The sequence below is a fragment of the Thermobia domestica genome, chromosome 4 (genome assembly GCF_964235325.1).
Source record: "Thermobia domestica chromosome 4, izTheDome1.hap1.1, whole genome shotgun sequence".
NCBI lineage: Eukaryota > Metazoa > Arthropoda > Insecta > Zygentoma > Lepismatidae > Thermobia > Thermobia domestica.
Window position 1 is genome coordinate 251,699,882 of NC_137457.1, and position 21,309 is coordinate 251,721,190.

The window sequence follows — 21,309 nt, forward strand, 5'->3', positions numbered from 1 at the left end:
TTTTGGATGATTACCCACCTTTTTGTGCGAGTATAAAAAAGTATTGATATTAGCATATTAGCCAAACATTCATTTCTAATAGATTGCGCGGAATGAATATCAGGTGCAAGGTCTATGGTTTTTTTTTTCAACTGAACAAATTATCTCCTCCAATGGAATGGAAAGCGGAAGGTAACTAAATTTTAAACCTAACCTAAAAATCTGATAGAATTTCTTAGGTATATCAATAATCGGTAAGATTAACAAATATTTCTACAGGTGAATCAGAATCTATTTTTGTTGGTTTACGTTTATTGAAAACGAGGGTACCACGTAGACGAGTGATTTTCTTTTCTAAACGTGCAAGTTTAATTTTGTACTCCATTCGTAATCTAGCATGCAATCTGTTCTGTAAAATATGTGCGTATAGCGGGTCAGTACGAAAAGTTAGACATCCGCATTTGATAGCAGTCATTATTAAGCCTGTTTACTAAAAAGTATTTTAACCTAATAATATGATTTAGTGCTCTATTCTGTGCATTGTAGACAATATTGCGTAAAGACTGATTAAAGTCAAATACTTTCCATTTAAAAAAAAAAAATTAAAAAAATGGAGAAATAGAATGAATCTTGCATGACTTTAAAAACACTATGTCAAGAATTGTAACTTGTAATTTAATCCTTGCACTTTCAAATGAGCGCCAATCCACCATTTTTGGTGATAAAAGATTATAATTACAAGGGAGGATTCATTGGTAAGTAGCCAATTTTTTGTTAATTTGGATTATCCCCCCATGCGCCCATGTAATTATAATCATTTGTACATGTAACAAAAACACATTGACTAAAATGACACTATGCTTATTTATTAAAAACACTATTAAAAATGTAGAAGAAAAAAAAACAATCACACCACTAAATACTGAACACTTAACTATTTCCACAAACAAAATTACACTTCACATTTTATTATATTATAGCCCTTTATATCACGTATACAGATGAATAAAAATTATAATTGGGGTTTCACTAGAAACACTTTTCTCACACCATCAGCGGATACACATGGGGGATTTGCACTATGAGGGTAACACTAGGGTAATTCCACGAAGTAGTTTGTAGCTGTTGTGAGAATCCGTAGAAATTGACTATGGTTTCCAGCAAATGAATGTAGATAGTTGCGCTACTAATTAAATCCTTGGTATGCCCGTTTACTACTTATTCGCACAGGGTTTGTGAACCCAAGATTTCACTAATTAGGGGCTAGCCGTTGTGCAAGTTCTTCACCAGATATTGTACGTGTGCCCCTTTACATAATGCTATGTCGAATCCAACAAACGTATTGGTTACCTGAAGACGTGGAGTAAACTATACACAATTAATACTATTTTTAAAGTACAACTACGTATAATACTGGTATAATACTTGTAAATTATTCATTGCAAATTTGGAAAATTCAAGATTGCTAATAAAACTCCAACTGACCAAAGCAGTGTGTGTATATATATATATAACGCAAGACACGCCCACTTTCTCTTTACAAAACTTAAACTTTTAATTGGCTCTAAAAAGTAAATTTTTAATTAGTGTAGTCACTTTCTCTTTTTGCACATCTGTTATGAAAATCTTAATTAGGTGTTTGTGACTTACACTTTCTATTCGCTATTACCCATCTGCTGTTCTCCATTGTACACCTGTTCCTACAGAGCTCCTTCGTGGCTAAACGGTTAGCGTACGAGCCTTTTGGCGTGAGAGACCCGGGTTCGATTCCCGACAGGAGCTCATGTGGTTTGGATTCCACGTTAATCAGTAGGTTCCGTCTCATACAACCTCGCTGCTGAAAGGGACGTTAAGGTTAGTGTAAAGGGACAAGTTTTGCCGATAGATGTCACTACATTCTTCGTATCTCCCATGTATTTTTTACCTTTCACGAAAATTTACGACTTTTCTTACAAATTTCAACCTGGAAACTACAAATTTTTAGAGAAGGAACTTCATAACCTATTAAAGGGAACCATCCGTGCCGATTTTTTATTTAGATTTTTATTCATTGTTGAAACAGTTCCATTCTTAATGGTTTGGATATTCATTTCAACAATGATGAAAATTCTATATAAAAAATCGGCACGGATTATTGCCTTCAATAGATTATGAAAGTTCCTTCTCTAAAAATTTGAAGTCTGTAGGTTGAAATTTGTAAGATAAATCGTGAATTTTCGTGAATGGTAAAAAAATACATGGGAGAGATACGAAGATTGTAATGTCATCTATCGGCAAAACTTGTCCCTTTAAACTAACCTTAAACTCCAAATCAAATCAAATCAAACCTGCTCCAACAGCTCGTGTTGATCCTTTTAATTCTTTCTTTCTATTTTGTCTATCCTCTTTTCTCATAATTCATGTATTACAAGTCCACTAAACCAATTCATCAACTTCTCCTTCCCATATTTCTTAATCCACTGGGCCTCTTTCCACTTTCTTATCACACTTCTTTTCTCCCTTTCTAATCCTTTTATTCCTTCCCAATCTATCTCATGTCCCGTTTCTTTAATGTGTTTATATATTGCATTGTTCTCTCTTTTTAGTCTGGCATTGTCCTTATGTTGCTTTATCCTTTGTTCTTATCTCTTTCCTGTTTCCTCTATATACTTCATATCGCACTCTTTACAATTAATCTGGTACACTACTCCTTCCTCTTGTGATCGTATCTCCTTTTCTTTTTCTTCTTGCTTTTCTCTCTTACTAAGTCTATTATTCTCTTTCCTCCTTTTATATATATATATATATATATGGCCCAAAAGTAGGTATACAGTTAGAACGATATATCTGGTTCTTAAACGTTAATACTGAGCCATTAATACACAATTTACCTTTTGCACACTTCGTTTAATAACTATAAAAAAGAAGCCTCACAGTTCATTTCTACACAAATTTTCAAGATGTCTACTTAACCAACTGAATAACTCTATATTTTCTTTGTTGTCATGACGACCACGTCTGGATTAGATTACCTAAAAAACACTTAAATATTTTTTTATATATTAACATTATAAATATATTATTTCTTTGTCTTTCTCTTCGTCTATTAGCAAAATCTGCCTAGTGTATATTTAAAATATATACATTATGGCCCAAAATTACAAGTAAATTACAAGTATTACAAGTAAAATATACAACATACTGTTGTACAGTCCTGTACTGATCGGTCATGACATATATCATTTACTTACTGTTATCCGTACAGGTTTTGACTTAGTTTGTTCATTATTTGTTCTGAATTTCTTTTCACTTATACCTTAAGCTCGGAACAGATCGAAGCAAATAAATTCATTATCTTAATACATTTAAAATGTCATACTTGATTGATGCTGTTCTGTATATCTACTTTTGGGCCTATATATATTTTCAAAAATTGTAAGTTTGTTTTGCTTTCGAAGGAGAAAAGAGTAAGTTAGAATATTTTGATTAATCAAAGTGGTCTTCACTTGAAAGAAAATCCGAGAAACTGTGATATAAAAGAAGTGCTTTTGGAGGGGAAAGTGTAATTAGTTATATACAGTGCAATGGTGTTTCATAATATGGAAATTTTTCATGTATAGATGTATTAAAAATAAAATATTTAACCAAAATGGCAAGTTATAAATTGACAAAATAATGTAATTATGTTTTCTATATAAATTTTCCAGGAACTTGTACAGCAATTTAATTTCCATCGATATGATAACCTGAGGCATGCAGCAAACAAGAGAGATCCTCGAAGGCATAAATATGAATCTAAAGCTTTAGCAATAGTTAATCTTCTATTCTCTGCTTCAAGTGGAGACCTAAGTTCTTTGAGAAGGTATGTACAAAACATTATTTTAAAGAATGTAAATGTTTTGCGTCTTTCATTTGTTTATAATTCGTTATATTTCACTCGCTTCTGTGAGCATCGTTGGAGGAAACAGTTTTAGAAAATTAAATCTAGTATATATTTACACGTTGGTTTTTGTTCACTTCTTCACGTATCATCCTATGGAGGAGACTTCTGTGCTAAATCTTCAACACTTTAGCGGAAATATTTTCTCTGTAAAATTCTTGAACACTTCACACACTATTAAAAATGTATTTACAGGCAATTAGGAAAATGACATTTTTTTATTACTTACCAACTGAATTACTGTATATGTAAATCTATTTTACTTACCACCCTACTTTTTAAAAATTCTGCATTTTTTAAAAATTAATTAAACATACAACTCTACTTTTTGAAGATTCTTCATTTTTCAGGTGTTTTCCTCAATATTCTCTGGAATTCGAACCGTACACAGCTTTTGTGGAATTTTTCTTCACAACGCAAGCACTTTCCCCCAAAAGTTTATAACTCACAAGAGCATAATGTTGTGGCTTGGAACATTGATTCCAATTAATGTTGAATTTCCAGTAAAATGCACGCTGACTAACAATACTGATTCATTAAAAAAAGTTACCGACTCAATTTTTTTTTTTTTTTAAAAAAAAGAAAGAAAAGAAAAAAGATAACGTCTCGATGCTAAATGCTTGATGTTCTACCTCTGCAGATCAATGCTTTATGGTGACCAAGATGATTTGAGCTTAGTACAATGCCGCAGTCAACCTCAACACTCACGTCTATGCAGAACTAACTCTAAAAAGTAAATAAATAAAAATAAGGAAAAAACCTAAGCTTTTAGTTGCCTGAGATGAATTGAGTTCTCAAATATAGGGGAGAAACATCTTTTAGAAAATGTAAAAATGTAATTTTCATAAAGGTAGATGCGATGTGTTCCATAGCTAATTGTTATAACCATAACACTTTGAGTTGTGGAAAATAAATCAGTTGAGAATGCTCCAAGAGCATTGCCAGAACAAACTTAAAAAGAATGGAGAGATGAAGCAGGAAAGATAACTGTGATTGTTCCTAAAAGTAAAAGTAAATCTTTTATCCGCACCTTGTTTTGTTTCTCGCAAGAATTCGGCAAAATATCAGTTCCCGAGATATGGCTCCTTAAATCTCCCGAAATTCGAACTTTTTTTGGCCATTATCTGGAGAACAGTGGCCAGTTGGCCAGTAGCCAGTTGATCCAGTGGCCACCGATTACTATTTGGTACCAAAATATTCACCATCCTCTTAGGTATTAATCAACACCAGTAATATCTCTCTGTGACTTACAGTTTCCGAGATATGGCTCCTTAAATCTTCCGAAATTGGAACTATTTTTTGGCCAGTGTCACGGAAACGGTAAGTCTCAGAGAGATAATATTGGTATTAATCAATACCTACGATGGCAAACATTTTGGTGCCAATATTAATTAGTGGCCATTGGCCAAACCAGTGGCCACGGATTACTACTTGGTACCAAAATATTTACTACCCTCTTAGGTATTGATCAATGCCAATATGATCTCTCTGTAAATTATGGTTCCCGAGATATGGCTTCTTAAATCTCTGGAAATCGGCCATTTTTTGGTCAATATCTCGGGAACGGTAAAAGTGACGCGAAAAATTTAATCACTTTCTCAGTTTTTGATGCTCTATCGAATGCAGGGTTCAAAATTTAAAAAAAAAAAAAAAAAAAAAATCGCAAATAATAGGCAGACACACACACAGACATAGAGAATTCAGTAACGAACTTTTTTAAGTTCGTTGAATATTATATGTAAAATAATCAGTCTGGTCACAGTTACAATTCGAAAACCAAGGATCTTCTGCTGGGCCCTGTATAAGGAAATATAAAACAAAGAAAACACAAAGGTTACGTAAAATATTTATTTTCTTTATGAGGCATAATTTGCGTAAAGAACATAAAACTTTAAAGTTTAATGAGACTTATAAACGAATTAGCAAAACTTGAGCAATTTGAACCAAACTGGACTTGTGCAGAACCCAATATAGATACAAGGTAAAACAGATTAGCCATTTGATATACAATGAGTGGAAAAGTAAATGACTGGACCGGGACTCGAACCCAGGTTGTATACCATTGAATTCGCACCTACAGAGGATTTAGTATTGTAGAAAAAATCCGGTTGTTTCCTTCTTTCATCAATATATAAAGATTAGCCATTTGTTTGCAAGCCATGGCATCTCATAAGATCTTACGTTCGCTGCTTTAGAAGATCGTAATTGTTTAATGAGAGTCCTGTTAACGTACTCAATAAAAATTCTGTTGTATGGTGATTGTAACCAATTTCCGAAAATAAATCATCAAGACAAAATGAATCGAAAAATTGTACGATATGCCGTCACACACTGTATTGCAAACCCTGAGGTTTATCCCCGCTCAAGTAAAAGCTCGCCATTTTGATGTTTGTCCTGATGTTATTAACTACTCCATTAGAGCCTGCTTTATATTACTCTTCCACCTTCTTGGTCTACCAAAGGTCTCTTTCCCAGGCTTCCCGATACACCTTACATATATTTGTTATGTAAGCAATGTGACCTTCAGATGTTAAACGTTTCGTCTTTATTAAGCATATGATGCTTGATTACTTATCGCTATTGTGAAGTTCTGTACTGTGGACTTCCCGAAATTTTATCTTGTATAGTCTCTTTACGCGCCAGAAATTTTCCTCAAAGTTTCCTCAAATGTATCTGTTTTTTGGAAGTCAGCAACAACTTTTACCTCCATATAGTGTGACGGGCAGAATTATGCTTTCGTAATTGCTCGCTTTTAATTTCTTCGATATTAGCCGAGGCGATGAAATATTGCATTGATTAATAATACCTTTTCAGACATTAATTTACCTTTTATTTTCTCGATGCCTTCGTTCTTCACCCATATTATCGTAACAATTGAGTGAATTTTGCTTCTAATACTTATTATGAGGTTGAAGTTGTTTCTAGGCAATTTTTAGAGAACTATTTAAGGATAAGAGATATTTCAATTACGTCTATTTGTGTTATTATTGGTCCTAAATACAATGTTCGAAGTGGGGAAAAAAAGCAGAGGCGGTATGTTTTGTTACGATTTTGACTCGACATACTGGCTATCTGAATGTAGAAATGCAGTGAGGGTATGTTGTCTAAAAGATTGCATTTCTATTTACATAATGACCAAAAACCATTGGAGAGCTTCTTTGTAGTAACGGGGAGGGGGATATGGAGAGGCTTTGGTACACGCCAACAACTTTCTGAAAAAAATTTAAAAAATATCTTCTTATCTTGTATTATAGAGAATTATACATGAATATGCTCAAAAACCGAATGAGAATATTAACAATTTTCTACGGGAAAGCTCTTGGTCCCCCACTCGACTGTGGGGTATTCCAAACCCCCGGAGGGTTCGCCTCCCCAGCAGACAACCTATAAATACGCCCATGCACAAAACACGACAAGCAAGAAGACACACACACATATATTCAAGAAACAATTCAATATGGCACATCAAAATATAAACTAGGTGAACTTCTTTGAAGACATACCATTTTAAAAACAAAAGGTAGGAAAAAGATAACAAAAATGTCGGTGTTGTCAACTTAGAAATTATTTCTACGTAAGAAATAAAATCTTTTTACGTGCAAAGCTATTCGTCAATTATTGTTATAAAAAAGGATTTATTGGAGGTATTTAGCATCTACTTTCCAGTGATGGTATGTTTTGATCATTGAAAAACCAGAAACGGTATGCCTTCATCACTGAAAAACAGGGGCGGTATGACATACCATCGCATACTGTCTCACTTCGACCACTGGCTAAATGCATAAATAATAAAAAATAAAGAAAATACAGGGTGAGTCAAAATGATGTTCCCGATTTCTATTATTATTATTTTATAACACGTATGTAAACAGAGATTACACATACTACAACAGATTTCAGATGAGAAGCGGCATGGCCTTGAGTTGGCTTTACGCGGCGTCCAATTGGCTTTGAGCGGTGTTGACAATTCGCGACAAGCAGTTCTGCACGCTGACTTCTCGCGCTACTGCGAATCTTGACAATAGCAGAGGCGCTTATTAGAAATATTGTATTAGCACATTAACTGCTCACTTTACGAAGTAGAGAAAAGAATTACGAACACATACGTGAAAACTACATCTTTTTATGATAACTGGTTGTCATGATACACGCTTTGAAAGGTTTCCATATAAAACAATTAGTAAAACGAGCGTTGAGTCCCGTCTAATTTCCAGTGGATTTTTCTTCGATTTGGAAATGGAACTCAACTTTTATTAAAGGATAATCAGGGGTGTAACCAACAGGTTGTTCTAGGGGAACATTACTTTCAGGGGGAGGAAAGCTTTTCACACATTAAAAACAGAACCAATGACCTCTTTCAGAATATGAAAGCATTTTAACTCACCATGTATACTATACACATATTATGTTTCCTCGATGCTACCTTAACAAAAGACGGATCTTAACAGTACTGAAGTTGAAAAGCGGATTGTAAGAGATAAATCAATAAGCTATTCATAAGAAAACAAATGCTGTTTCTAGCAGTCTGTTTATCCGACTTTGTGTTTATGTAGGTTAAAATACTAAAAGGAAAAAACTCGAAAAAATATCAACTCAGATATTATTATGCAATAATGTAGTAGTGAGAGATCCTGGGGGGACTGAGGGAGCCAGGGCCCCTCATTTTATTTGTAAATGTGCAATATTAGGCATAATTTGAATGCAATTTGTCTTAAAATCATCATATATGCTTTCTGCATCTGAATGCACCCCCCCCCCCCAATTTACAGAGAAATCAGCGTCCTTGTAATTAGGTACAGAAACTGTATTGATGATGTTTTCTTTTTTCTTTTTTTAAAAATCTTATTTTATTATAAACGTTCCTAATTTGCATTAATTATTAAATAAGTTTACTAAACATATACTAGATGAACCTCATTTCGGGGCTGGAAATAGTTTGGAAAGTCAAGGCCCGCTTTTCCCCCGTTTCTACACCCTTGAGAATAGTAAGCGATCGAATTAAATAACAAGCCTCTGCAATTTGATTCATATATATATATATATATATATATATATATATATTCGATTCCCGGGAGCTCATGTGGAAGAACAGAAGGTATGGGACATTCGTAATATTGTTTTGAAATTGCCTTCATGCAAGATTCTTCCTTATTCGACAGAAGAAACGCAGTATGATTTTTTTTTTCTTCGTTTCAATACCTTACGTGTGTGTGGCCAATTACGTACTCCTTCTTTACTCCTCTAGCAGGGACGCAAAAGCACCAGGCGTCTGAGTGGTGTCATAAAGTACTGTAACCCAAAACAAACTCGACCATATCGTGTTGCTTACGAATCAGATGGATTGTTGTTGTGAGACCTACATCAAGTATAAGAGTATGTTATTACATGGAAGCAAAGGAGCTGATTGTGTGTGTAGGAACGCAACTTCTCTTCTTCTAGCATAAACAGAATTCATCAGTGTCTAGGTTGCTTTCTTTCGTGGTAGTTCATTTGTTCTCCAAAATTATAGTTGACAATGTCTTTAAGGAAACCGAGTACAAGTGCGGAATTTTCTTTAAAAAAAAAAATAAAAAAAGTGCTACGAAGTGAAGCTCGAAGAATTATTTTTTGTGTTTACAATTTTTGGAACTCATAATAAAAAATTTACAAGAGTCAGATTCAGACAATGGCGAAATATTAATTGACATAGACGATAGTGAAAGTAGTGTTGAAGACGAACGTTTAGCAGTTCCACTGGAATAAGTTAATAGGTAGGTTATTCAGTTGCTATATATACTTCTAGGATACACAGCCAAAATCTTTGAGTTTGCTGGAATAGTATATTTACATTGTGAATAATGTTGCCAATGTATGTGTAATAATCTCAACTAGAGGAAGAGCGAGAAGGGAAAGGGGAGTCCGAAATCCGGCAACACCGCGCGGAATATCGCACAGCATTGGCTACTGCCCGTGATGCTTTACATCTGAAAAACACAATAATTGATCAACTCAAAAAGTTTTTTCTAACGTACTATAAATGTTCTATATGTTATCCATGATGTACATCTAGTCTATAATCAAGTTTCTGCCAAACTTTTCCTGGCATGTCGGAGTCGATATCGGCACAGCTCCAGTGATGCACTACTCACGCAATTCAACCACAATTGTAGCAAGTAGCAACACTAATACCCTAATTTTTTTTCACAGAAATGCCGTTAAACTTGCACAACAGACTTAGTAGCATGAAAATCAAGCACAGAACGCTCTGTGGCCTGTAGAAGCCATATTGCTCACTTCGACTAAACTGCATCCTGGTAGACGTCTACTTAACTACGCCTCTGCAATAGAAAGAGAGAAAAAAAAAAACTTTTTGAGATTATATTCCAGATTGGCAAGAAAAGCTCATTACTGTCCAAATAATAAATGAAATTGGGAACATCATTTTGACTCACCCGTTTCCACTTCTTTAGAACAAAGAGTTTGTAGTTCAGTCCCGAACCATGAGATCATCGTAAGGTGCCTTCTAACCTCCTCTTTTCTTCATTCCACAAACGTTTTCGTAACTCTTTCCTTCACTAACTCACAGAAACCTGAGTTTTTAGATTCACTTTTGAAGAGGAGAACTGTGAAAAAAGAAAGTCGAAAAGCTATTGTTCTTTGATTCTAACAATAAATTCAGTACATTTCTGAAGCCTGTATCTGTAAATTACTATCCGACCTTATTTATGTGCGTATTGCTATTTAAACGCCATTCGTGATGAACAAAACAGTAGTTGAGTTAACAAAAAAGATGAATCTTTTTAAACGTTAGCAGAAATATTTGATAATACTTCGGTAATATTCCTACTGTAGCAGAAAACTTCGTATTAACAACTTCAGTACATAAGAACAAAGATTATTATATATTGCTTCTCTGCTCATTTGTAGTTATTTTAGACTTCCTGACAAACTCATTGCAACCATAAAGCCGATGTTGTGTGTCTTATCGCCAAAATGTTGTGTCTGCAAGGTCGCTTTAGCTGAATTTCCCTGTGAAACTTAATAGTATTGACTCAAATATGAAAGATCTGACCTTATATCCGGGGAAATAACATGACTTCCATTCGCTGCTAAACTTAAGACATATGTGTGGGTTACAACTCACCTATGGTTTCACCGACCGGAAAAAGTCTGAGAATTCAGTTTATTCGTAAAAAGTTCTGGAAAAGTGAGAGAATTTCATGAAAAACTGAAAAAATCAGGAAATAAAGTACGGATTCTTACTTCTCAGAACTCTTTTCTCTTTTTGCCTTAACCGGCATCCTATTTGGTAGAGCAGCGTTTCCCAACCGGTGTGCCGCGAATGGGCCGCTGGTGTGCCGCGAGGAAATGAAAACAAAATTATTAATTATATAGGAACCTAATTGCAAGACAGGAAATATGTGTATTTAAATTTCACATTACTGTGAACCTCTACAATGAAAAAATACTGTAATTGTAATATATTATTGTACATACATTACTACTACATAGATTGTATTTCGAAAACAGAATTTTATTAATATTTAAGATTGTGACTTATATTAACCATGTTAATAAATTATAAGTTTCACAATGTGTTACTTATCTGTTCATTTTTAATGTTGAAAAAAGTATTAATTATCATTGTTATGACCATTATTGTTTCTTTATTGTTACAGATTATTTCGTAATTTGAAATTTTAAAATCTCCTTCTATCCTTTCGACAAAGCAAACACTCATACAAATTACCGCAATTATGTTTTAAAAGTACAAGAGATTTGTTTGTTCGTTCGTAATTTAGTTATCTTCCTTTGAAAAGTTGGATACATTCTTCGAAAAAGAAAGTGTATTTTTTAAAAGACTGAGTTCTATATTTCATTGGAATTGTTTTCTATTTTTTAATTTGAATGAAAAGTAAGTATAATGATTTACGATGGAAGAAAACCAGTGATCGAGCTTTCTTCTTTGTGAGAAGGAGGTCAGTAATGAAAGAAAACAAATACGACGGTATTTTCTATTTACAAATAAAGAAATAATAATAATAATAATAATAATAATAATAATAATAATAATAATAATAATAATAATAATACCACCTATGAGTGTGCCGCGAGAATTCAAGTTAGACCCGTAGTGTGCCGCAAGTTGAAAAAGGTTGGGAAACGCTGTGGTAGAGGATAGTTTATAAAATAAATACATTTGTTTTGCAATACTTCGCTACCTACACACTCACTATATATATGTATATGCATAGTATATGAGGAACCTCATGAACGAGAAAAATATAGTTTCTTTTTTGTATTACATATGGACCTAGAAATGTGTAGACCGTAACCTGCAGAACCTGGAAGAGTCAGGGAATTCGTGCTCGCCAAATAAATGGGAACCCTCCCACCCATATATCTCTAGTGCAGCAGCGAATGGAAGTCATCGATAATGATACCAGCGAACATCGAAACAGTTTGATAGAACTTTTAATTTGCGTTACATAAAGTAAGATTTTTCAGATTTGAGCCGTCCACTATGTGTCCTATAGCATCTATTAGCATTAGCTTTCCATATAGCTCAAATCAGCCGAAACCATCTGCAAATATTTATTACCAAGTAATAGCTTTTCAGTATGTTCTGTCAGTTAATTAAAACACAAGAACATACTGAGCAAGGCTACAGGGTGTCATCGGTCACGAAAGTCATGAAAAGTCACGAAATCAGAAAAGGCCATGAAAGTAAAAAAAAAGTCACGAAATTTAGCTTTTAGGTCACGATTTTTTTTATCTATACAAATATAAGTATAGACTTGAAAAAATTTTGTTCTATAAAACGTCAAAACTCACCACCAAAAATGGCTGTGGTCGGCTTCAGATGCTACCAAATCGCAAACAAAGCACGCTTCTATCACATGCATGAAAAGTCGGCCCAATTCGCACCCAAATTCGCTCTTGAGAATGTGACTAAATTTTATGGTTTGGGAAAGAAAAAGTCACGAAATTTCGTTTTGGAATTTTAGTAGACACCCTGTAATATTTTTTTAAAATACATATTATCACATAGCCTTGCTCAGTGCGTTATTAGTACAATATGGAAAGGAGGGCTGATCGAATAGTTACATAATCAAGAATCAGTTAATTAAATGGTTCTAGTGAGCTTGGAATGTAAAACTCTGCTATAAAACAACACTACTTTATAATTCACATCGATTAATAGTATATACGAGGGTGGTTTGATAATTTGGTTTGACGCTAAAGGAAACAATATATATATATATATATATATATATATATATATTAAGATACTTTATTTTTCGACATAGGCCCCTCGAAGTTCAACGAAGGTGTCGCATCTTTTCTCCAACTTTGCGATTCCTTCACGGAAAGAGTTTCTTCGAGACTTTCAAAATACTTCTTTATTTCTATATGACCCTTTCATTTGATTCAAATTTTCGTCCTGTCAGGAAAGTGTTAAGTTTCGTCAATAGATGGTAGTCCGAGAAAGCTAGATTTGATAAATATACAGGATGCGGAAGCACTTCAAATCTCAACTTGCCATTTTTAGCTTTTTCTCTGCTCTGACGTAAACGTAGCTCCATCTTGCGCAAAGTTTCTTTTGTCTGCAATCCATTATGCAAAATGAAATGAACTCGCTCAGTTGATATGGTTTCTGCTAACTCGTGCACTTTCATTCTTTGTCGGCTAAAACCAAGTCATGGACTTCATTGCTGATTTTGGTTGTCATAGCTGATTTCGGCGTTCTACAACATGATGAATCTTCAGTGCTTGTTCTACCACGCTTAAATTCATTTACTCAAAGTCGAACAGCTTAGTATGTAAAATATTCTCATGAATTTCCTTCGTTGTTTTCCCTTTCAGGAGAAAAAAGAAAAAAAATGAATCACACTACAAATTCCATTTTTATCAGGTACCGGGTTCGATCCCAGCCCCCGCCAAGTGAACTTTGTGGTGGACAAACACCGTGCTCGTGGGTTTTCTCGGGGTTCTCCCGTTTCCTCCCACTTTCTTCATTCCACCATTTCACTCATCTCTCATCATCACCGTCTCCTTTAGCCTAACCGGCATAACCGTGGGACGTAAAACTCAAAGATTTCATTTCATTTTTTTTTTCCATTTTTATCAATCTTTCACTGTTACTTAAAATATATCTGTTTATACAACTGTCAAACAACGAATTACTGTCAGAATAGCTTGAGATCATAGGTTATTGATTCGTAGAAAGAAAACTTTGTAACTACATATACAGATGACGTTAGCGCCATCTCTTAGGATGCGAACAAAGTTAATTTCAAACCTCCCTCGTACGAATTTACTAAACATCCAGCTTCAGACCGCTACATGCACACTTGACACTTTAACGTTATTGTGTAATTTTTAATCTCATTATTATTATGTACTTAAAAAAAAAAAAAAAAAAGTTTAGTTTAACGTCTAACGTTTGTTTGAGGTTAAGGAGACTGTGATGTTGACAATAAACGAATGGGAAGAAACGGGAGAATCCCGAGAAGACTTCTTCCGTTCGATCCCAGCTCACATCAAGTAAGCTTTATAGTAAACAAACACCGTGTGCGTGAATTTTCTGGGGATTTTCCTATTTTCTTCCACTTCTTTCATTCTATCATTTTGTTCATTGTTATGATATTTATATTGAGAAGTCTGACTTTATCTTCAGGCATAAACTCTCAGGAATGGATATGACAACAGCTGATTATGATGGCCGTACAGCTCTTCATTTAGCTGCTGCTGAAGGACATCTGAATTGTGTGAAATTTTTAGTTGAACAATGTATAGTTCCTCGTGATACTAAGGATAGGTAAGCATACAAATGATTTTAATTCTAGTAGTAGCATTATTTGTATATTTAACCTACATGTATGTACATGAAGCATTTAATTTTAAGTTTGTGTAGAATTTTACAATGGTATGCCTAGTAGAGAGAAGGACTATATAAGAAAAGCAGAAAGCACTTTCTTTCTCGCATATTTCAGATAACTGATACTTGTGCACAAAGCCATAGAGTTATGAAACTGGAGAACATCTTAGCATCTTATAACATATAGAAATCGCCTGCCATATCTTTCTTAGCTAAATGATATGTGACTACTCTTTTAGTGCCAGTGTGTTTATTCCAGCGAAAATATTTGGAAAGCTACTGCTGTTTTCATCCTCAGTCATTCCATGTGTGAGAAAGTATAATTATATTCAGTGGCATATTTTATGGACAATCGAGACTACCAGCGGCAGCCCTGTAACATTAATAAAGAACGTCAATATAACACTTATAAATTAATTTAAAATAATAAGTCTACAGTTTATTATCTTCTTTTTATTGTACTAGTTTCTCTATTTTTGCAAACGTAAATACGTTCTAAGGCAGCAGTTAACGCTTAGAAAGCAGTCCCTCTCGCTTTCGTAGACACTGATGATTTGGCAACGCCTGAGTTACCACTGTATATTGCAAGCAGAGAAAAACGTATAACTGCTTTCGCGCTCACGTAGGTTCCTCCGTAACAGTGTGCTAGTGAGATGCGGGGCTGGCAACCGAGCAGGTTTCCTGTCTGTGTATCGGTTACCGTATGCGGAGCGAGTAAATCGAAGTTAAGAACAAATGACATAGCAGCCATTTTGGAGCTATCTGAGAATTTTGGAATATTATTTCGTAGTTTTGCATCAACGCAATGCAAAAATTGTGTTTTACTTTGCGATTCTTGTTATTGTAGTTATAATTACGTATTGTATTATTTGCATTGAGTTGAATCCGCTGATTTTGCGCCAACACTTACGAGATGAAGCCCGCAGACAGTGTTGTAGATTGGAGAATGTGTTAACTTCTACTACTCTGGTGAGGATTGTGAGTAATATTTAGCGGGAAAATGAAATGCTACGAAGAAAATTATCAATTTTTATTTTTGTTACAAAGTAAATTGATTATAAAACAAATTTTTGTAAGGTTAAAATCAATACAATAATGGATTTAAGACCAAATAGTAAAATCACTATACATATTTCGTGATGCAAATTGATGAACGAATAATATTGTATGGGATAACAGGGCACATTCCGTAACCGTTTGCATTAACACAACGCAAAATTTGCGATTTAGGTAACGATAATCTACATAACAATTATAATGACTGTCTGCATTTTTGCGTTATGTTGCTATAATCAGAATTTTTGCGAAGACTAGTACGGAATGACAACCAACGTCAGTAACAGAGGCGACTCTTGAGGGAAGTGATATTGGTAAAAATTAACATTTTACGAATGCAATCCACGAGAAGTTAACTGCGCAAATGTATCATGGAATTTCATTTACGGTGGAAACACATTAATGGGATCAAAGCAAAAGTTCAAACAAAACACCCCAATCACTTTTTGTTCATTGTTATGTATATTATTATTATTATTATTATTATTATTATTATTATTATTATTATTATTACTAATAATAATATGCAAGGTCAGTGGTAATCCATGTCGTCAAACCAGTATACGCCACTGATTATACTAAACTCAGATGTGTATGGGTCCTTAATTAGTATTAAATAAAACGTAATGTTAATAAACACATTGTAAAAATATCACAGAACTAAAATAACTGACACTGAACCTGTAATTTAGTCACTATCAAACCATAACTGCTCCGTTTTCAAGGTCATAGAGTTATAAGTGATAAAATCTGCATGGGTCATTTGCAGGCTGAGACACCACACTGACAGCGACTCCGTTTTCATAGTGTGGCGCAACTACTACACAGGTAACAGCAACGTTGCCAAATCGGTCGGGAGCAGATGAAACAACTTTCTGTATACTCAGGGTTCTAGAAACATATCGTAATTTGTGTACTCAGTGATAACTTGTAGTGTCAAAACAGTATTAGTAAAACTAATAAAAACGTTATATTTGCAGGTGGGGTCATACGCCTATTGATGAGGCTCAAACATTTGGTCACATGGAGATAGTTGAGTATCTAAAGAACTATGAACAACAGCTGCAGTTGCCCCAACAACCTCAGCAACAAGCTGCTTGAATTTCATGTGTAGAAAAAGAGAAGGCCTGAGATTAATGTATATAAAGGGAATGTGTAGATATATATGCGTGTGTAAATGTTGAGTATTATATGAAGGCCAGTCAATAAAAGTTACATTTTTAGCCATTTTATCCTTTGCGACTGTCATATTAATGCCATTTTTAATTGCATTTGCACTATAGCCTCTTTTGGTGTATGGAAATTACATTTTCTTAATTGTATAAGTGTGACATTAATTGAGGGAAAACACGAAAGATGATTAATTGCTTGTAATTAGGCTGCAACAAAATTGCCAGCAATGTATTGGATGCAGTGGTAATGTACATATATGTACAGTATAATCATACTTTGTATTGTACTGAGGCATTTTGATCTGAAAATTTGAAGTTTAACAACTGACATCGTATTTAATTAGTGAAAATGCGAATTGCATTGACTTGTTTAGCCCTAATTTTCCATTTATAAGGAATGCGTGGTGTGTTTCTAGTATCTAGTGGCAGATGATCACTTGTAATGGAGCAGAATTCACAAGTAATTGCGCAAGTAAGTTCTAATATTTTTTTTGAGACAAGTCGTTTTAAAAAAATTAATCACGTAGGTTTTGTGATTTATTGAGGACACTAATCTAAGCAAAACCTGCTTGCTGTTTTAAAAGGTATTACATCATTGCTAGTAATTGCGCAAGTAAGTTCTAATATTCTTTTTGAGACAAGTCGTTTTAAAAAAAATAATCACGTAGGTTTTGTGATTTATTGAGGACACTAATCTAAGCAAAACCTGCTTGCTGTTTTAAAAGGTATTACATCATTGCTAGTATAATTTCATATATATATATATATATATATATATATATATATATATATATATATATATAAAGCAAAAATTAATATTTAGTAATCGCTAATTCCAAAATTTGTGAATTAGTAACTTATAATTTTGACAATTATCAAAGGTACGATTATGCTAAATGAAAATTATTCTTAAGAAGCAAAAGCTGTAACATTGATAAGCACAATCTTTATTTCCCTAATGATAGATATAATATTCAATCTCCCCATTCCGGTTTGACTGGCCCTTTTAACTAAATATGTCTGACTGTATAGAGTATTTTCTGTTGTAAATCAGAATGTGTGTGTATGGAGAATTTTTTCTCTGCAGTGAAATGTTAGAAGGTAGTGAACATATTTAATGATTGTGAATTATGGTAAAACTTAGTCATGTATGTAGGAAAGATGTTAATAATGTGTTGTTGTTTATTTTGAAATATAATAGCTGATGATAGTACAACAATATGAATAGTTTTTATTTTTTTAATGTGTGTACATAGCTTTTTTTTTTACCATCTTCATAAAATATGGTGGAAAAATTTTATGTAAATTTAATTTAATTTGGAAATTATGAATCGTTATATTTCACTATTTCGTGTTTATGTTTAAAATAAACGATAAGTACGTAAATATCTACCTAAAAATTTCTTTAAAATATCTTACCTTTATGTTTCAATATTGTGTAGATATAAATATCAATGATCTAGTCTTCAAATAATAATAATAATGTACTGTGATGAGGTACAGTGTGAGAACAGTATATGAAAAATGCCTATTTTAGTATTAGTATCTATTTTAATACAAATTTGGAAGTTATTGTGAAGTCCTGTAGCCATGAAATGCATGTCTACAATAGAACATATAAAATATACATAGAAAATATAATTGTCCAATACGACAGATCAGGTTACTTTTATCGTAAGGTTAACATTTTGTTCTAACTTACATTTTTTTTTTTAAATTTGTATTGGAATTTAAGTAAACAAAATTCTGAGTACACTAGAGTCCCGTGTGACCGAATTTGATGGGAGCGATGATGCTACCGCTGAACATAAATTTGGTTAAATCGGAATAAAGGTATTTTTGGTATACAGTACTCTATATTTGATATTTTATCAGAAACCAGAATAAAGGTTTTTTGATATATAGTATTCTATATTTGTTATTTTATCAGCGTGAAAAGATGTCAAAAAAACTTTGTTTAAGATTACATGAATTCCTATTTAGTGATTTAGTTTAACAGGACTATAGTGTATATCCCTTGGTTTTATGGACCTCCATTTAACTGATTTTAGAAGAAACTGAGAGTTTGGAGCACCCGAAAAATATAGGTAGATTTACTGTATTATAATAAATATTTAACAATATGCAGGTATTTTACATTGTCAAATTGCATAGAGTGCTTGATTAAAAGTACATTACTGTATATTTTATTTTTCTTTCGGAATGTAATTGTTATTAATTGTCACTGAAAATTTAATGTTGGGACTTATGGACGATCGGCATCGGACAGCTTTTGCCATTTTTTTATCTGTCAAAGCGAGGGATAAATGTATGTCTGAAAATTCTGTACAAAGTTTTGAAAATATCATTAAATGTTGCGGATGATATATTCCGTAGCAGTAAAAATTGCAACAATCCTCCGGAGAAAGAAAAACGTCTTAACATTGTTAGTAGAAGATACTTAATGAGAGAGAGAAAATAGCTTTGTTAAATGACAGGTTTTTCAGTATAGAATGGCTAAAATTATTAGTAATCATTAATAACTCAATTACTAATCCATAATTTTTTTCTGTTCCTAATTGTTCGGATCGTTCAAAAGTCGAATTTAATCAATTACCTTAATAATGAATTTACTAACCCTGTGTAGTATTCTGGGTAAAAATAAGGTAAATTTCCTTCTTAGCGTAGAATAATATCTATCACAGTTTGTTCTCTTTAATTCGCCTCGACTGATTCTTTTTATGTTGAAAGATGGATGCTGAAATATGTAATTAATTTATATGTAAAGCTATGTTATGAAAATAATTTTATTCAGTTGTATTGAAAGAAAAACGTTTTAATCTGGTTTTCGTATAATTAAGAATCTTGGAAAGCAAGCTTCCGGTCCTACGGATTCAATGCCCCTTGTCAGTAGCCTTCTGTCCCCTGTCAGCATATCACATTTTCCGATCTGACTCGTGCTGAAAATTCAACAGGATCCGAGTCAATCCTGAAGGGAAAAGCAATGGTCATATTCCAGAATGAAAATATTTTTTTCAAAGAAATAATATTAGAATTATCTCAGTGTAATTATAATCAAATGTTAATTATCCTCTTAAAATTGAATATAAAGAAATATACTTAAACCGCTTTCCATGCCCTCTTTTATGGCCCGGCTCCTCTGCCAGAGAACAGTCTCTTCCTCTTCGCAACCTTCCTCTTTCTTTGTCAGACCAACTTGTAATTGTCAGATATATGGTTTTGGCAAGATAACTGTCTTCCGGCATCTTTAACGTCCATTCGTCCTAATCTCCTAGGATCATATTGTGTCATATGATTCTGTAAAATTCTTAAGCTCGTAAATTGGCCGAAATATTTTTCTTCTGAGCGATACATATTCCTTCATGCTCATTGAAGATCCTCGTAACTATTCAGGATAACTAGGGTCAAAATGATAGTTGTTAAAGATATATCTTCAAAGTATATTACCTGTCTGGCAGGGTCTGCATAGTTTCATCGTACACCGTATGTCGAGCAGACTATAATTCTAGATTCTCATGAACCCTCTATACTGTGAGTTCTCTTAAACCGTCGAGTCGATATTTTAAATTAAAATTAAGTACACTCACTCAATTCTTACTTCAAATACAAGGATTTTTTTTTTTTTTTTTTTTTTAATGTAGAGGATGTTCCACATTTCGAGGTACTGAAGGTCTCTCAAGTTGCATGTGTACCATTGATACGCCTGTTTGATTCCTAACGGAAATACATTCTTCATTAGCCTACACATTAAATCAAAGTTTCAGAAATGTGCAGAACTTTATATATATATATAAATACAGCATTTGCATACCTCGTTTTTTATTTGGTAATAAGAGCTTATTTAGTTTGGATCCCACATTAAGCTGAAGAGTCACGTATTATATAATTTCAATACTGAAGCGGAACGCCAAACGATAAAATACCTATTCCCGGTGGAAACTAATGTGGTTGGTATTCTATGTTAAGCTGTTGTTCCACGCCTCATATAGCCTCGGTGCTAAACTGGGCTCTGATAAATAATTGAGAAGTTAATTAAAATTAGCGGTTATTAGTTTATTATATTATTTTTGTCCCGCCTCGTGACCAATTTTAAGCGAAATTTGAACTTTTACAAGTCATTACAATTGTACTATTAGATCATACTTTAGTTACTACAGCAGTGGTTTGACTGAATTTATAATATATTTCTATTTTAATTTTCAATTTGTAATCACGATATGAAACTTTTTTACACTGTATAGTTACATTCAAGATCTAGTCGAAAACCAAGTTCCTTATCCATTTTTTTTTTTTAAATAGATTTTTCGATGAATCATGGGAGC

The 21,309-nt window shown here is 33.4% G+C and overlaps 1 protein-coding gene across 2 annotated transcripts in view; it reads left to right on the forward strand.

Moving 5' to 3' along the window:
• Positions 1–18,208, forward strand: part of GLS (glutaminase) — a 136,499-nt gene extending 118,291 nt beyond the window's left edge. For both annotated transcript variants that reach the window (XM_081755736.1, XM_081755737.1), the window contains 3 exons: positions 3,666–3,820; positions 14,559–14,699; positions 16,796–18,208. In XM_081755736.1, the coding sequence (XP_081611862.1) occupies positions 3,666–3,820; positions 14,559–14,699; positions 16,796–16,916 (417 nt within the window). In that variant the 3' untranslated portion in view covers positions 16,917–18,208. The remainder of the gene's footprint in view (positions 1–3,665; positions 3,821–14,558; positions 14,700–16,795) is intronic.
• The last annotated feature ends 3,101 nt before the right edge of the window (positions 18,209–21,309 follow it).